General features: G+C 37.7%; 1 protein-coding gene across 1 annotated transcript in view; it reads right to left on the reverse strand.

Moving 5' to 3' along the window:
• The window catches only part of MYO16 (myosin XVI), a 475,062-nt gene that overhangs the window by 286,460 nt on the left and 175,888 nt on the right, over window positions 1-12,714 (reverse strand). Inside the window, exons 11-12 of the mRNA XM_069467032.1 lie at window positions 9,550-9,615; window positions 687-814 (exon numbers count right to left, since the gene is read on the reverse strand). Of these exons, the coding sequence (XP_069323133.1) occupies window positions 687-814; window positions 9,550-9,615 (194 nt within the window). The remainder of the gene's footprint in view (window positions 1-686; window positions 815-9,549; window positions 9,616-12,714) is intronic.

Here is a 12,714-nt window from a genome sequence, read left to right on the forward strand (position 1 = left end):
AGGCAAAGCCATAGGTATTTATAGAAACCTCCCTCTTATAGAGGTTTGGCCTCTAGTGAAGATCTTATTGTAATACTTAAATACTTCTCCAATCTACTATCAATATATAATCACATTTCACCCCTATTTCTTGTGGTGCCCCCTTTTATTGAAGAATTTTGGCTCCAATGCTCATCCTTCTGAGCATTTGATATTTATAAGCCAAGAGTAACATTATGTTTCAAATAAAAAATACTTTGGGGAGTATAATTTGGTGAAATATGAACAAAGGTAAATACCCAGAAGAAAGTTGAGAAAATACACCTTTGCAAAGAAATAAATTGTATTTTCGGCAACACCACATTGTGAAGCACAAGTGTCTTAGGTTCACTATTATTAGAAGCTTTTCTTTCTCCATGTTTTCTTAGGTTCAAAGGCAAAAACAGTCTTTTTTTAAGTTTTAAATTTTCAAAATGAAATGAGTCTCAGGTTTAGTTTGTTGCTATTGATTCAGCGACACTTGGGGCTATTTCTAATAGCAAAGATCTTTCTCCTGTGTAATGAGTCAAATGCGCTATTGCAAAGATATACCGGACCTCAAACTGCTGTGGAAGTAAATAAATGTACACCATGAGAAATGAGGACATCTTTACCGCCAAGCCCCCGGGCAAATCTGAGCGACAGAGAGCAGGTGAGAGGAGAGTCACCTGAGAATGAAGCACTGAGGCCGCTGCTCCTGGAACAGCTGGTGGAAGGCTCTCTCTGCACAGGAGAAGAGGTGAGGCGGCAGGGAGGAGTGCAGCTTCCCCGAGGTGCTGAAGTACAGCTGGGAAACCTGAAAAACAGGTCAGGAAAAAGAGAAACATCTCCATGAAAAGGTTCTAGGACCCCTTATCCCACAACGTGATTGGCTTATGTCCTATATACAAAACCAAATGAGTCTCTAATTTTGAATCTCATCTGTATGTACAAAACATTTGTCAAATTGTATCCTTCTCAGCACATTTTAAGTATGCATAATGACAAAATGGGGGCTTATAGTCTATCCTTTATTACGTGGTCCACAGGCTTTAAATTATTCTGCTGTTTTTAAGAAGAGCAACTCACAAAAATCCAGTTTAATAGATATCCATTCGGTAAGCCGAAACTGTGGTAATTTACATCAAACGCAATTTCTCTCAGCAACATTTAATTTCAATAACGTAAAACAGCAAGAGTTTTAAACTTGAATGTGAGGGGCAGTTGCAGCTGAAACACATATAAATTTACGAATTTCTCAGTAAAACAAATTCAATTTACTTAATTTTAGTGAAACGGTGATTTATAATGATTGCCATGGTGATTTATTCCTAGTTCGAGTCCTTTTGAGTTTCTAGTGAATATTATTACAGTAGAATAAAAACTCAATAATAGGAAGACTTCTGAGTCACGAAGAAATATCAGGCGGATAAAACCTTCAGGATCGTGGCTATCACTGCTTATGAAAAGAAGTCAGTGGAAATGGTGCTTTTCGTGTTGATAGTGTGATGTGTCATCTAATCTAAGACCCCACATAATTAAAACATTTTCTGTCCTACCCAGAAAATAAGTGTTACAATTAAACTAGACACAATGTTTTCTTATCACATCTTTAAAGCTGCATCCCCATCTCACAAGTAAGTACATGTGAAAAAATACAGAATTTTTAATTTAAAATGATTTTCAAAGAGATAACAAACCAATATGGATGGCGGGGACATAATTGTCTATTGTATTCTACTTAAACTCTTTTTATTTTTAATTATTCCAGAATTTTAAATGAATAGTGGAAATAACTAAATGCTAGTCATGTAAACATTATATTTATAATTCATAAAACAATTAGGGGGTTTTATCCCAACTTCATTTTCTTGCAGGAAAAATGTCTGTTCTTTTTCATTTCTCCCCAACTCTAACATGGACCTAATCTAATTTTGACAAAATGCTTTTAAACTCAGGCTGTTTTGTAAACTGCTGAGAATTTCATTAGAAGTTACAAACAAAGCAGACACCAGAGAGAGACTGGAGCATGTATCCATCTACGTGTACATGGAGTTCATTTTGTTTTCTTACTGCACTTCTCTAAACCTATTTGGGGTTACATATTCTCTTTAGGCCAAGTTTTACTAGGGATTAGATGGGGTGATGGATCTTGAGTGTCTGAAGAAAGTTTTTTCATGATAATCAAACTCAAAACCTTTTACTTTTCTTGTAAGTCTCTTCTCCACGCAGTGTTAGAGCTGATGCTGTAGAACAGTCCATTGCTACCAGCTAGTGATGCTGGCTTGATGCTGATTATGTGCTTTGCAAACAGTATGGTTATGGAAATAATAATGGTAGCTTAACAACATAGTTTCCACCTGGTTATTTTTACTGAAGCTTGAAGGTTTCCACTGATGCAGTTCTTGTTTTCTGAGTGACTGGCATGCCGTCTAACCTTTATTATAGGGGTCATGATTATCATTATTAATATTACGTTGTGCTCTCATGTGGCCCAGCACATGTCCTCAGGGCAGCCATTTCCTTCCCCACCTGCCTTCTCTCTTCACTTCGCCATCTTCTTCCCCAATGGTATCATTTGGAAAAAGAAGATTCTCAGTCAGTGGAAATTTTCAGTGCTCAGTTTTAGCTCAGAGGTGAGATGGCAAGAGGTCAGCCTCTCTACCTTTGCTGGACTCTCTGATTCCAGTGAATAAGGTCCTTCTTTCTCTACTGATCAAATCTCGTCTTTTTTTCACTGTGCATGATCCTCCCAATAAACTGCCAGAAACCTGCACAATCCTCCTGCACACCTGTTCTGATTCCTGAAACCACTCATCCACTTCCGTAGCTTAGGCGAGAGCCATCCAGGTCCAGGGCCCTGTCTGCTAAGATCCTGGAGACCTCATGAGACCACCCCATGCCAGTGGTACCCCATGGCATGAACTGTTGGTTTCATGCTATACCATGAACATCTCACTCTACCTGCCTGACTAGATTTCCTACTCTTTATCTATGTATCTATGTACAGGTGACATATTCTGAAAAAGTATGTCTTTGTTTTTGCCAATGATCACATGTAATTAAAAAATATATTTGCCCCTGGGCTCAGCATTTGTGCTGCTGAGAGCAGCCTGCCACACATTTGTTCTGGAGTTATCTGACCTGGATTTAAATGCTGTCTCTACCACTCATGGGAAGACTTTAGAAAATCTGTTTAATCTCAAGTCACAGTTTATTCATCTGCAAAGTGGAAATAGCAATTTTTATACTGATTGGGTTGCCTTTTAAGATTAAATGTGAAAATATGTAAAGCCATCTGATGCAGGTCTGCCATGTAATAAGCCATGAACAATGGCAGCTACTGTTTCTATTTACCAGATTTTCAGTTATTCAAGTTTTGAACTTCTCACTTTTATCAAATTGCACTGTGCATTCCTCTCCTATATTTTTTGATCCCCATTATGTGGCTGTAGTTAATTCTCCTGCCCAAAATATACTCTCTTCCCTTCATTAGAATCTTACTAATTCTTTAAGACTTGCCCCAATCCCATTTCTTTTCTATGTAATGCCTTTTTGAACTTGATAAGATGTCTTCCTCTTCCAACCTCCTGACTTGTCGATACTGACCATACACCCTCAATACAGCCATTCCATTGTTGTCCTCAGCTACAAGTGAAGTCTGTGATTATTTTCTTTTGCTATTTGTGTTTTGTCTATAGACTGTCTATGCAGTTCTTAAGGATGAAGACACTCTTACCTAACATCCCTAAATATCTAACACAATGAGTTGTATTAACAGATTCAACAAATGTTCATTGACTTGACAAAGCATTTTTGTTTTAAAAAGTTTCCTTTTTTGTAAAGTCCATGCAGAAAGATCTGGCTACTTTTCTGTTTTCTCCTTTTCCCCTACATGTTACATGTTTAAAATGAATGATGTTACTTGTCTTCAACATAAATGGGCAGCACAGTCATGAACCCTGTCCCCTGCTGGTTATATTTCATTTGGAACTGCCTATCGACCCGCTGGCTGAGTCGCACTTCTCCTCCCTCACTGTTAGCATCAGATCCACGTTGCCATGGCAGCACAGGGCCTCTAGCTGCCATGCATTTAGACCAGTCTGGGAAGGAAGTTTGCCACAAAGGGTGTTCTACTTCTGTGATTAGTGACTTGCTAGAAATAAAAAAATGAATATTATGCAAAGGCTTAATATAACATGGTTAATAACAAAGTAAGATACAGATGTTGCATGTGAATTTTTTTAAAAACATGAAACACAGAAGTCATTCTCCTGGCCTTTGTAAACTTAAATATATAAAATTATACTTAATGTTTTATTTTCTTCTTTTAAAAAGTAATCAAGGTAGGAAAAAATAAAAATATTTGAACAAAATGTATTATTTAAAACAACAGACTTACATATAATGATAATCAATAGACACAAAAAGAAATAATTTTTTTGTGTGTGTCCAGAGCACAATAACATCATTTTAATGTGATTCAGTACATGAATTCCTGATGTTAATTATTAAGTACTAATATTGCTACAGAAGACACTTACAAATTCAACATAAAACTTAGGTCCTTGTATCAACCTAATACCTATAATTTTTTGGGTTATTACATGTAAACCAGAGTACAAACTATTTGATTCTACATAATGGATGTGAAATCCAAAAGCACAAGACATTTTTAAATTACACTGTAACCTATCAAAAGTAGATAATTTTTTTTTATATTGTGTATTGATTGGTTGATTGATTGACAGGGTCTCACTCTGTCATCTGGGCTAGAGTACAGTGGCGCAATCATAGCTCACTGCAACCTCAAATTCCTGGGCTCAAGTGATCTTACTAGCTCGCTCAGCCTCCTGAACAGCTGGGACTACAGGTGTGAGCCACCACACCCAGTTAATTTTTATTTTTGTAGAGATAAGGTTTCACCATGTTGCTGAGGCCAGTCTCCAACTCCTGACCTCTAGCGATCCTCCTGCCTCAGCCTCCCAAAGTGCTGGGATTACAGGAGTGAGTCACCATGACTGGTCAAAAGTAGGTAATTTATTACAAGCTTTATATCATAAATATTTTACCGAATATATTATTTCTATTTATTTTCCTTTTTTATTCTATGAGAATTAGTTGGAAGTGATGACTATAATGGGTGATACATATATATATATATATATATAAAATTCCATTTGTAAAAACTTCATACTTATATATTAAATACTTAATAATTATTAAAATGTACATATAAATAATTTTACTTATATAAATTATATAAATATATAAATTACAAATTCATAATTATATGAATTATATATTACATTAGCCATTTTAAGTTTTAATGAATTATTGTAGCAACATTCTCAACATTCTATATCTTATTACTACACTAATAAAGAAATATGTCTCTTAATGTGCCTCTCCTTTTCTCTACTAACATGTATTTCTAAAAAACTGCAAGTACAACATATGGTTTAGAGCCATAAAACTGCCATACCATGGACATTTTAAAAACAAACAAAACCACAAAATAATAATAGGTTTTTTTCCATGACAAGATTCATTATAGTATGACAAGTAATGCCATACTATAAGAATTTATTATGTTAAATTTTGGCTAATACTTAGAATTTTACCTCTAGATCCATAGAAGCATTTAAATAAGTGTTATAAACATATATTTATTTTTCATTCATTTATTATAAGCTAATTTTTTCTCACTATAAGATTCTTGTTAGCTCCACAATCAGCTGTAACCATGAAGAAAAACCAGGAACAATACACTAATAGTTAACTTTAAATAGCATCTTTTTCTCTGCTCTCTCCCCACCCTTTCTAAAAGATGTATATGGTATTAAATAATAATAATAGGCATAGAACCTCAAACAAGCTTAGGTAGTTGAAGGTAAATGATTTTCTGATACTAATGCAATAAAAATAGTTATGGCCTACTATACCCTATGGCTAAAATGAAGAAGCTAGTATCAGACTAAATCTCTTATCATGGACAGCGATAAAAACCAGATAAAATACAGATTAAGCATCTAATTGTAGGCCTCAGTGTAGACGGTCTGTCTACCACATATCTGCCCACCAACAGGAAAGATCAAATCTTTTAGGGAGGAAGATAACAAACTGGATGCTGCAATTTTTGACATTGTTTACGTTTTTATAATTTCCATGAACATCAGTAAATATGTGCACATAATGAAAAGCCGACAGACAGACAGACAGACACACACACACACACACACACACACACGCAGTGGAAACAGACTGTGATTTTAGAAATACTAGACACAGAATTTAAAATAACAGTGATTGATTGACATGTTCAGGAAAACAGGTGGCAAAATGAAGAATTTCACCAGAAAGATGGAATCTTTCAGAGTATAAAATAGAAATTTTAGCAATGAGAAAAATAACAAACATAAAAATTTAATAGATGACTTTGTCAGCAGATTCAAAACAACAGAAAAGAGAATTAATTAATTAATTAATTAACCTGGTCAGCCAATATATCCAGACAGTAGGTCAAAGAGAAACAAAAGTGAAAACAGAAAAAAATAAACAAGCTTATATTTTTATAGAATTCATGCAACAAAGAAAAAAAATCACAAATAGCAACAGAAACACCTTAAATTAAATGGTAATAAACTTGGGAAATGTCAAACGTATAGAATTCAGTAAAGCTGTGTTTAAAGCAAAATAAAAAAGCTTCAAATACTTAATTTAGAAACAAAAGGCAGGAAATCAATGATATAGCTATAAAGCATAAGCAGTAATCAAATTACACCCAAGAAAAGTAGAAAGAAGAAAACAGCAAAGATAAAGCAAAAATCAATTGCATAGAGGATAAATACAAAATGGAAAAAAAAATAGCCATGATTTTTTTCTCCAAAAAGATTAATACAATTAATAAATTCCTACTATATTGATTTTAAAATGTCAGAAAGGGCACGAATTACCAAAATATGGACTAAAATAATCACTCAAAATTCTACAAACATTAAAATGCTATAATATAACTATGGATATTTCTATGCCAAAACTGTTGAAGTTTAAATATAATTAACATAATTCTTGAAAAACACAATTATTAAAAGCTAGCACCAAAAAAAGTAAGAATATGAACTGTCTTATATTTGTCAAAGACATTAAATTCAGAACTAAAACCCTTCCCACAAAGAAAGTAACAGTTCTTAGTTGTCTCACTAGTGAAGGCCTGTAAACATTTAAGAAAGAAATAACATCAAGTTCACACAAACTCTTTCAGAGGCTAGAAAACAGAGTATATTTTCCAATTCCTTTTATGGAACCAGCACAATTTTTATATAAAGGACTGAAAAAAACAGTAAAAGAAAGGAAAATTGGAGACCTATTTCTGTCATGAGCATAGATGCAAAAATCATAAACAAAATATAATTTAATGCAATCCACTAATATAAAGAAAAGGACAAAACATCAGCCATGCAAGGTGGCTTTTACTTTTTGAAATCAGGAAATATAAGAAATACTATAAGAAACTATAAATACATAAGAAAACAAATGAATCATGGTCTCTACCTCTTACACAATGTTTTCTATATGTGTTGAGAATTCAGAATATTTAAGTAGCTTTCAAATCAATAAAAAAAGGTAGACAAACCAATTTTTAAGTTTTTAATTTGAAAACTGTATAGAAGCCTTGAAAAGATATGTCACAAAAGAGATATAACTGGACAATAATTATGGGAAAAGGTGGTCACTATCTTTGGTTAGCAGAGAAACACATATTAAAACAGTAAGATTCCACTATATATACCCAGCAGAATGATACGCAAACAAAATACATAAAATTTGAGCAAAGAAGAGAAGCAACTAGAATTTCTGTATTATGTTGGTGGGAATGTACGTTAGTACAATCACTTGGAAAATGGTTGGTATTTACCAAATACAAACAAATACATATGTTTATACTTTAATGCACCAATTCCACTTTTAGGTAGATATCCAGCAAAAGAAATACATGTGTTATCCATAAAACACGTGTGCAAAAGTTCATAGCAGTAATATACTGGCCCAAACAGAACAAAGTTCCACCGATAGTTAATTAAATTCCCATATAGCCACCAAAGGGAATTTTATCTAGTAATACAAAAAAAAAAAAAAAAAAAACTACTGTACTTATTTTATTGCTACACACAAAAACAAGGACGAAGCTCCCATCCATAATATTGAGAGGAAGTAGCCAGATACAGAGAAAGACATTCGGTAAGATTCCATTAATATAAATTCCATCCACGTAGAGGTGGTAATAGTCAGAACTGTGTCGACCTTTGGGGACCCATGTCATGACTGGGACAGGGTATGGGGGGAGACATCTGTGATGCTACTAACAGTCTATTTCTTGATCTGCATGATGGTTTCAAGAATGCCATTGCTTTCCATAAATTAGTTGAATAGAACATTTAGTATTTGTATGCTATGCAGTATTTATATTATACTTCAATAAACAGAAAAATATTAGTTATGGCTCAACAACAAAGTGACAGATACAGCACTGAGCTTTTCCTCAAAACTGGCTAATAACCACATATCAGATTAACTTTAATCCTCTGACATAATTCCTGAAATGACTCTGGGTAATGCCCCCTTCCCTAGTCTCTCAGGCTCCCATATATTCTTACATTGCCCAGGGTGAGGCTGGGATAGGCCTGGGTGGAATGAGGGGAGTGGACGAGTTTCAACACAGTTTTAAAGTAACAGTGGAACTGACTATTGGTAAGAAAGGTGAAGGAGGGGGTTAGGGAGGGGGTACTCTGTTCTCAAGAGCTGTTTCTGTGATAATTCTTATTTCACTCCTTGAAGGCTTAGAGAGAGTAATCTCTCTCTCTCTCCCTCTTCCCCCCATCATTGACGAGTGGGTCCCTGCACCACGAACACGTGTCCACTCCCCTTCACACTCCTGCTCCCTTGCAGAGATTCTGCTCCCCAGTGGAACCAGCCTTGGGCCCACACGAAATAAGGAGCTCCTCATAGTATTTTGGATACATTACTACTCAGAAATCATACCGTGTTTTCAGTTGGCTAGAATAATTTTCTAAAAGCAATTTGTCTTTTGATTTTGAAGGTCTCATAATTAAAGCTGGCAAGTCATTTGGGAAAATGCACACAGGCAGTATTACCCTTTCTAATTGCCATTGCTTTAACCTAATAGAAGCTCTTCAGAAAGAGTCATGTCTTCACACAAGGGCTCTAAACTAGCTGATCTGGAGTTATTAAAGTGTATGGAAAATAGAATTATATATTATTTAATTTTAGAAGTCTGTCTAATGACTACAATCATAGAGAAATTACACATTGGAAGTACAAAGAAAATTTTTGATAAAATAACTGATTTTCAAAGTTGCCTCAAAATAAAGTCAGTATCATACAATCATTCAATTAAAAACTTGTAAAATTTCTTGAAAAATTGGTCTTACTTAATGTTTTTTTCTTTCTCCATCAATCATTTGATACAATAGGTATGCCTAGTGAGTGTTACTCTACATTATTAAATGATGTTTAAAATTTTATACTCACCATGGGAGAATAAATTGGCAGCTCCTTGAATGGATTAACAAGCAAGAGGATGTCCCCAATAAAAGTCTGTTCACAAAAAAGAATGGAAAGATTTTATGAGCCATATAAACAGCACCTTTAAAAATTAAAAGTTATATAATTTAAAAAACATTGTACCAAATATAAAGAATAAGTAAAATCACTCCTTAACATTTTGCAAATTGTTTTAAAAACTTGCAGTTAAAGAAATAGGAAAGTCAAGTTCAAATTGAATAACACTAACAATAAGCTTTGTTCCACTGAACATGTAACAAATGATGGGGTGAGCAAGACAGCCGGCCAGAGACATCAGCTGCCAGAGTGTCTCAGCAAGGAGAAGTTTTTGATGAAAGAGAAAAAACTGAACAGACAAACAGAGATTGGGTGTGGATCTGAGGGAAGGGTGCCAGAACCTTCAGGAGACTCCATGGGAAGAAGCTGCAGAGCAGAACAGGAAGGAGGAACAAGGTATGGGTGGAGATGGAGAGGCTTGGAGTCCAGGGAGAAGGGTGGGTGGAACAGAGTTTGTTTCTCCCTCCCTCTGACAGCCGGCAGCTTCCCGAGTTGCTACAGAGACTTTCTGCCCACAAGAGCCCAGAGGCTGCTGCTGCCAGTGAGCTGGGAACTGCTTGTGGACAGGGCATCAGGCTCCCAGCCCTATAGGTCGCCTCCTGTCACCACAGACCCAAGTAGGGACGGCAGGTGCCATACTGCTTCTCTACCCACTGTGCGCCTTTGTCCTCCCCAGGGGGCTTCAACTCCTCCGGTTTCGTCTTGCTCACTCCCACGCAGACATTTCCCAACTCTGGCCCAGACTGCAGGAGCCACAGGGGTGCAGTGGGTCCCAAGTGATCTGTGTGACAACAGTGTCTGGACACTCTGCGCAGGTGGCCTCCCAGAGTGAGGGACAGACACCACCAGAGTGCTGGCATTCCTCCATCCAGACTCTTTTCCTCCCTTTCCCTTCCCCTACTTGCAGCTGCTGGGAGAGACAATGGAGCCATCACACCAAGGCTTCCACAGAGAGTGGGGCTCAGACCTGTCCTCTTGGGGTCCTGCAGCAGATTGAGGGGTGCTCAGACTGTGAGTTCCCTGCCTGCTGGCCCTCCTTGGTGCTGCTTGGCCAGCGACTCCATCAGAGTGGGGCACACCCTGTGGCAGAGGGACATGGGCGCCCCGCGGGCAGCTCAGGACCATGCTTCCCCCTGGCATGGTCAGGGACTGATCTTCAGGGACCTGGGGACAGGCTCGCAAGCCAGATCCTGTACACCAAGGTCTCGATCGCATTGCCGGGGAGCACAGAGGAGAGATTTGTGACTTAGTCTCAGGAGGTGTGGGTGCCTGCAGGGGCAGATCAGAGCGGGTCCTAGCTGCCATGTGCTGGCTGGGCACTCCTCCTCCCACGGGAGGGCCGCGCTCCCAGCTCAGGCCAGGATCCTGGACAGGGAACCTCCCAGCCCTCCGCGCAGTCCTTGGGGAGCTTGGCTGGCTTGAGGTCCTACCCCCCAAGGACCAGGAGAAACCACAGTATAGGGGAGGGTGGAAAGGAGCGAGCCTGCTGCACACCGCCACACTGCAGGTCTCAGACAGCCCCACCTCCACAGGTAGACTTTCTGGTTGAGTGGGGCCACCTCAGCCCCTCCCTGGCAGTTTTGCCCAGAGGCAGGGAGCAGACCTTTGACCCCTGCCAAAGCAGATCCCTTGCCAGCTTCTATGGAGTGGGAGGGCAGGCTCACCCAACCCAGCCCTGCCCAGCCTCACTCCCCCAGCCATCCCTGCTGAGATGGAGAATAAGGACACACTTGGAAGTTCCAGGGCCCCACCCATCATCTGGGGCACTAGAGTGCTTCTCCAGAGTAACTAGAGCTGGACACAGGACCCAAAAACAACATTACAGTTTGTTCCTCCCAGCAAGCGCCACCTACTGACAGGGAGGTCACTTTGCACACCCTTTTACTGCATTTACTGACTCATCATCCAGGGTGTGGTCTATTCTCACCCACAGGCACCACCTACTGGTTCAGAGACTAACTTGGGTGTGTCAGTACAACTCACACTGTTAAGAACATAGGGCTGGGGAAAGAGAAAGGATTTTGAAGACCTCCATCCTCCATCATCAAAGACAGGTAGGGAATATGCCCACTGACATAGCTCACCACTGCTGCAGACTACAAACAATTAGCAATGGAGAAACCCCCACACCAAGGCTATATACAACCAAAGCATCCATCCAGAACCTAGATCTCCATCAGAGCACCCACAAGCAAAGCCAAAAGTTCTTACCCAACATATGCTACAAACACACCCAGACGAGTGAGGAAAGGGGAAAAAGCCCCATCTAAACAAAAGAAAATCCCAAAATAAGAAGCAACAGCTGCTCCAGATGAGGAGTCAGCGAAAGAACTCCAGAAGTATGAAGAATCAGAGCAATCAGTCACCCCCAAAAGAGAACACTAGCCCTCTAGCAATGGAAACCAACCCAAATCAGAATATTGAAATAACAGATAAAGAATTCCAAATATGGATGATAAATAAACTCAATGAAGTATAATGTTTACTTAAAAGGATCAGCAGTATTTTTTAACCAAGTAAATAAGAGAAGAAATAAAAGTGAAATAATAGATTCGAAGATGGACCTTATTAATATACAGAAAACTACTGCTAAATGCTAGAGAAGAAAAATGAAGCTAGAAAATAGATTGTGAAAGAATTTAGACATCTGATGATTAAGGAAGATGAGAAACTTTAAAATAAAATCAAAATACGTCTAAGTGTGGTAGAATTTTTATATTATATATTTTTTATTAGAATTTTTATATTGGCCTACTTGTTGAAGGAATTTAAGACGGTGTCTTTAAAAATAGATTTTGTGATAAAAATAATTTATAAAATGTGATTTAATGTTAATTATAAAGTCATAGAGTGTGACTTTTGATAAGTCATCAAAAGTGAAGAGGCTGTCTTGATGAAATGGAACATTTTAAATGTCCTTCAGAGAAAGAGTTTTTTTAACTTGAAGAAACCAAGAGAATCCTTTGACCTCATCTTTTTGATATATTACTGTTTTTTCGATAGCTCACACATGTTAAGTACTCAAAAGGGTCTTTTAGATTGAGTGGAATTATATGGAACTCTACGGCAGGTATT

This window comes from Eulemur rufifrons, chromosome 4 (genome assembly GCF_041146395.1).
Source record: "Eulemur rufifrons isolate Redbay chromosome 4, OSU_ERuf_1, whole genome shotgun sequence".
Classification (NCBI taxonomy): domain Eukaryota; kingdom Metazoa; phylum Chordata; class Mammalia; order Primates; family Lemuridae; genus Eulemur; species Eulemur rufifrons.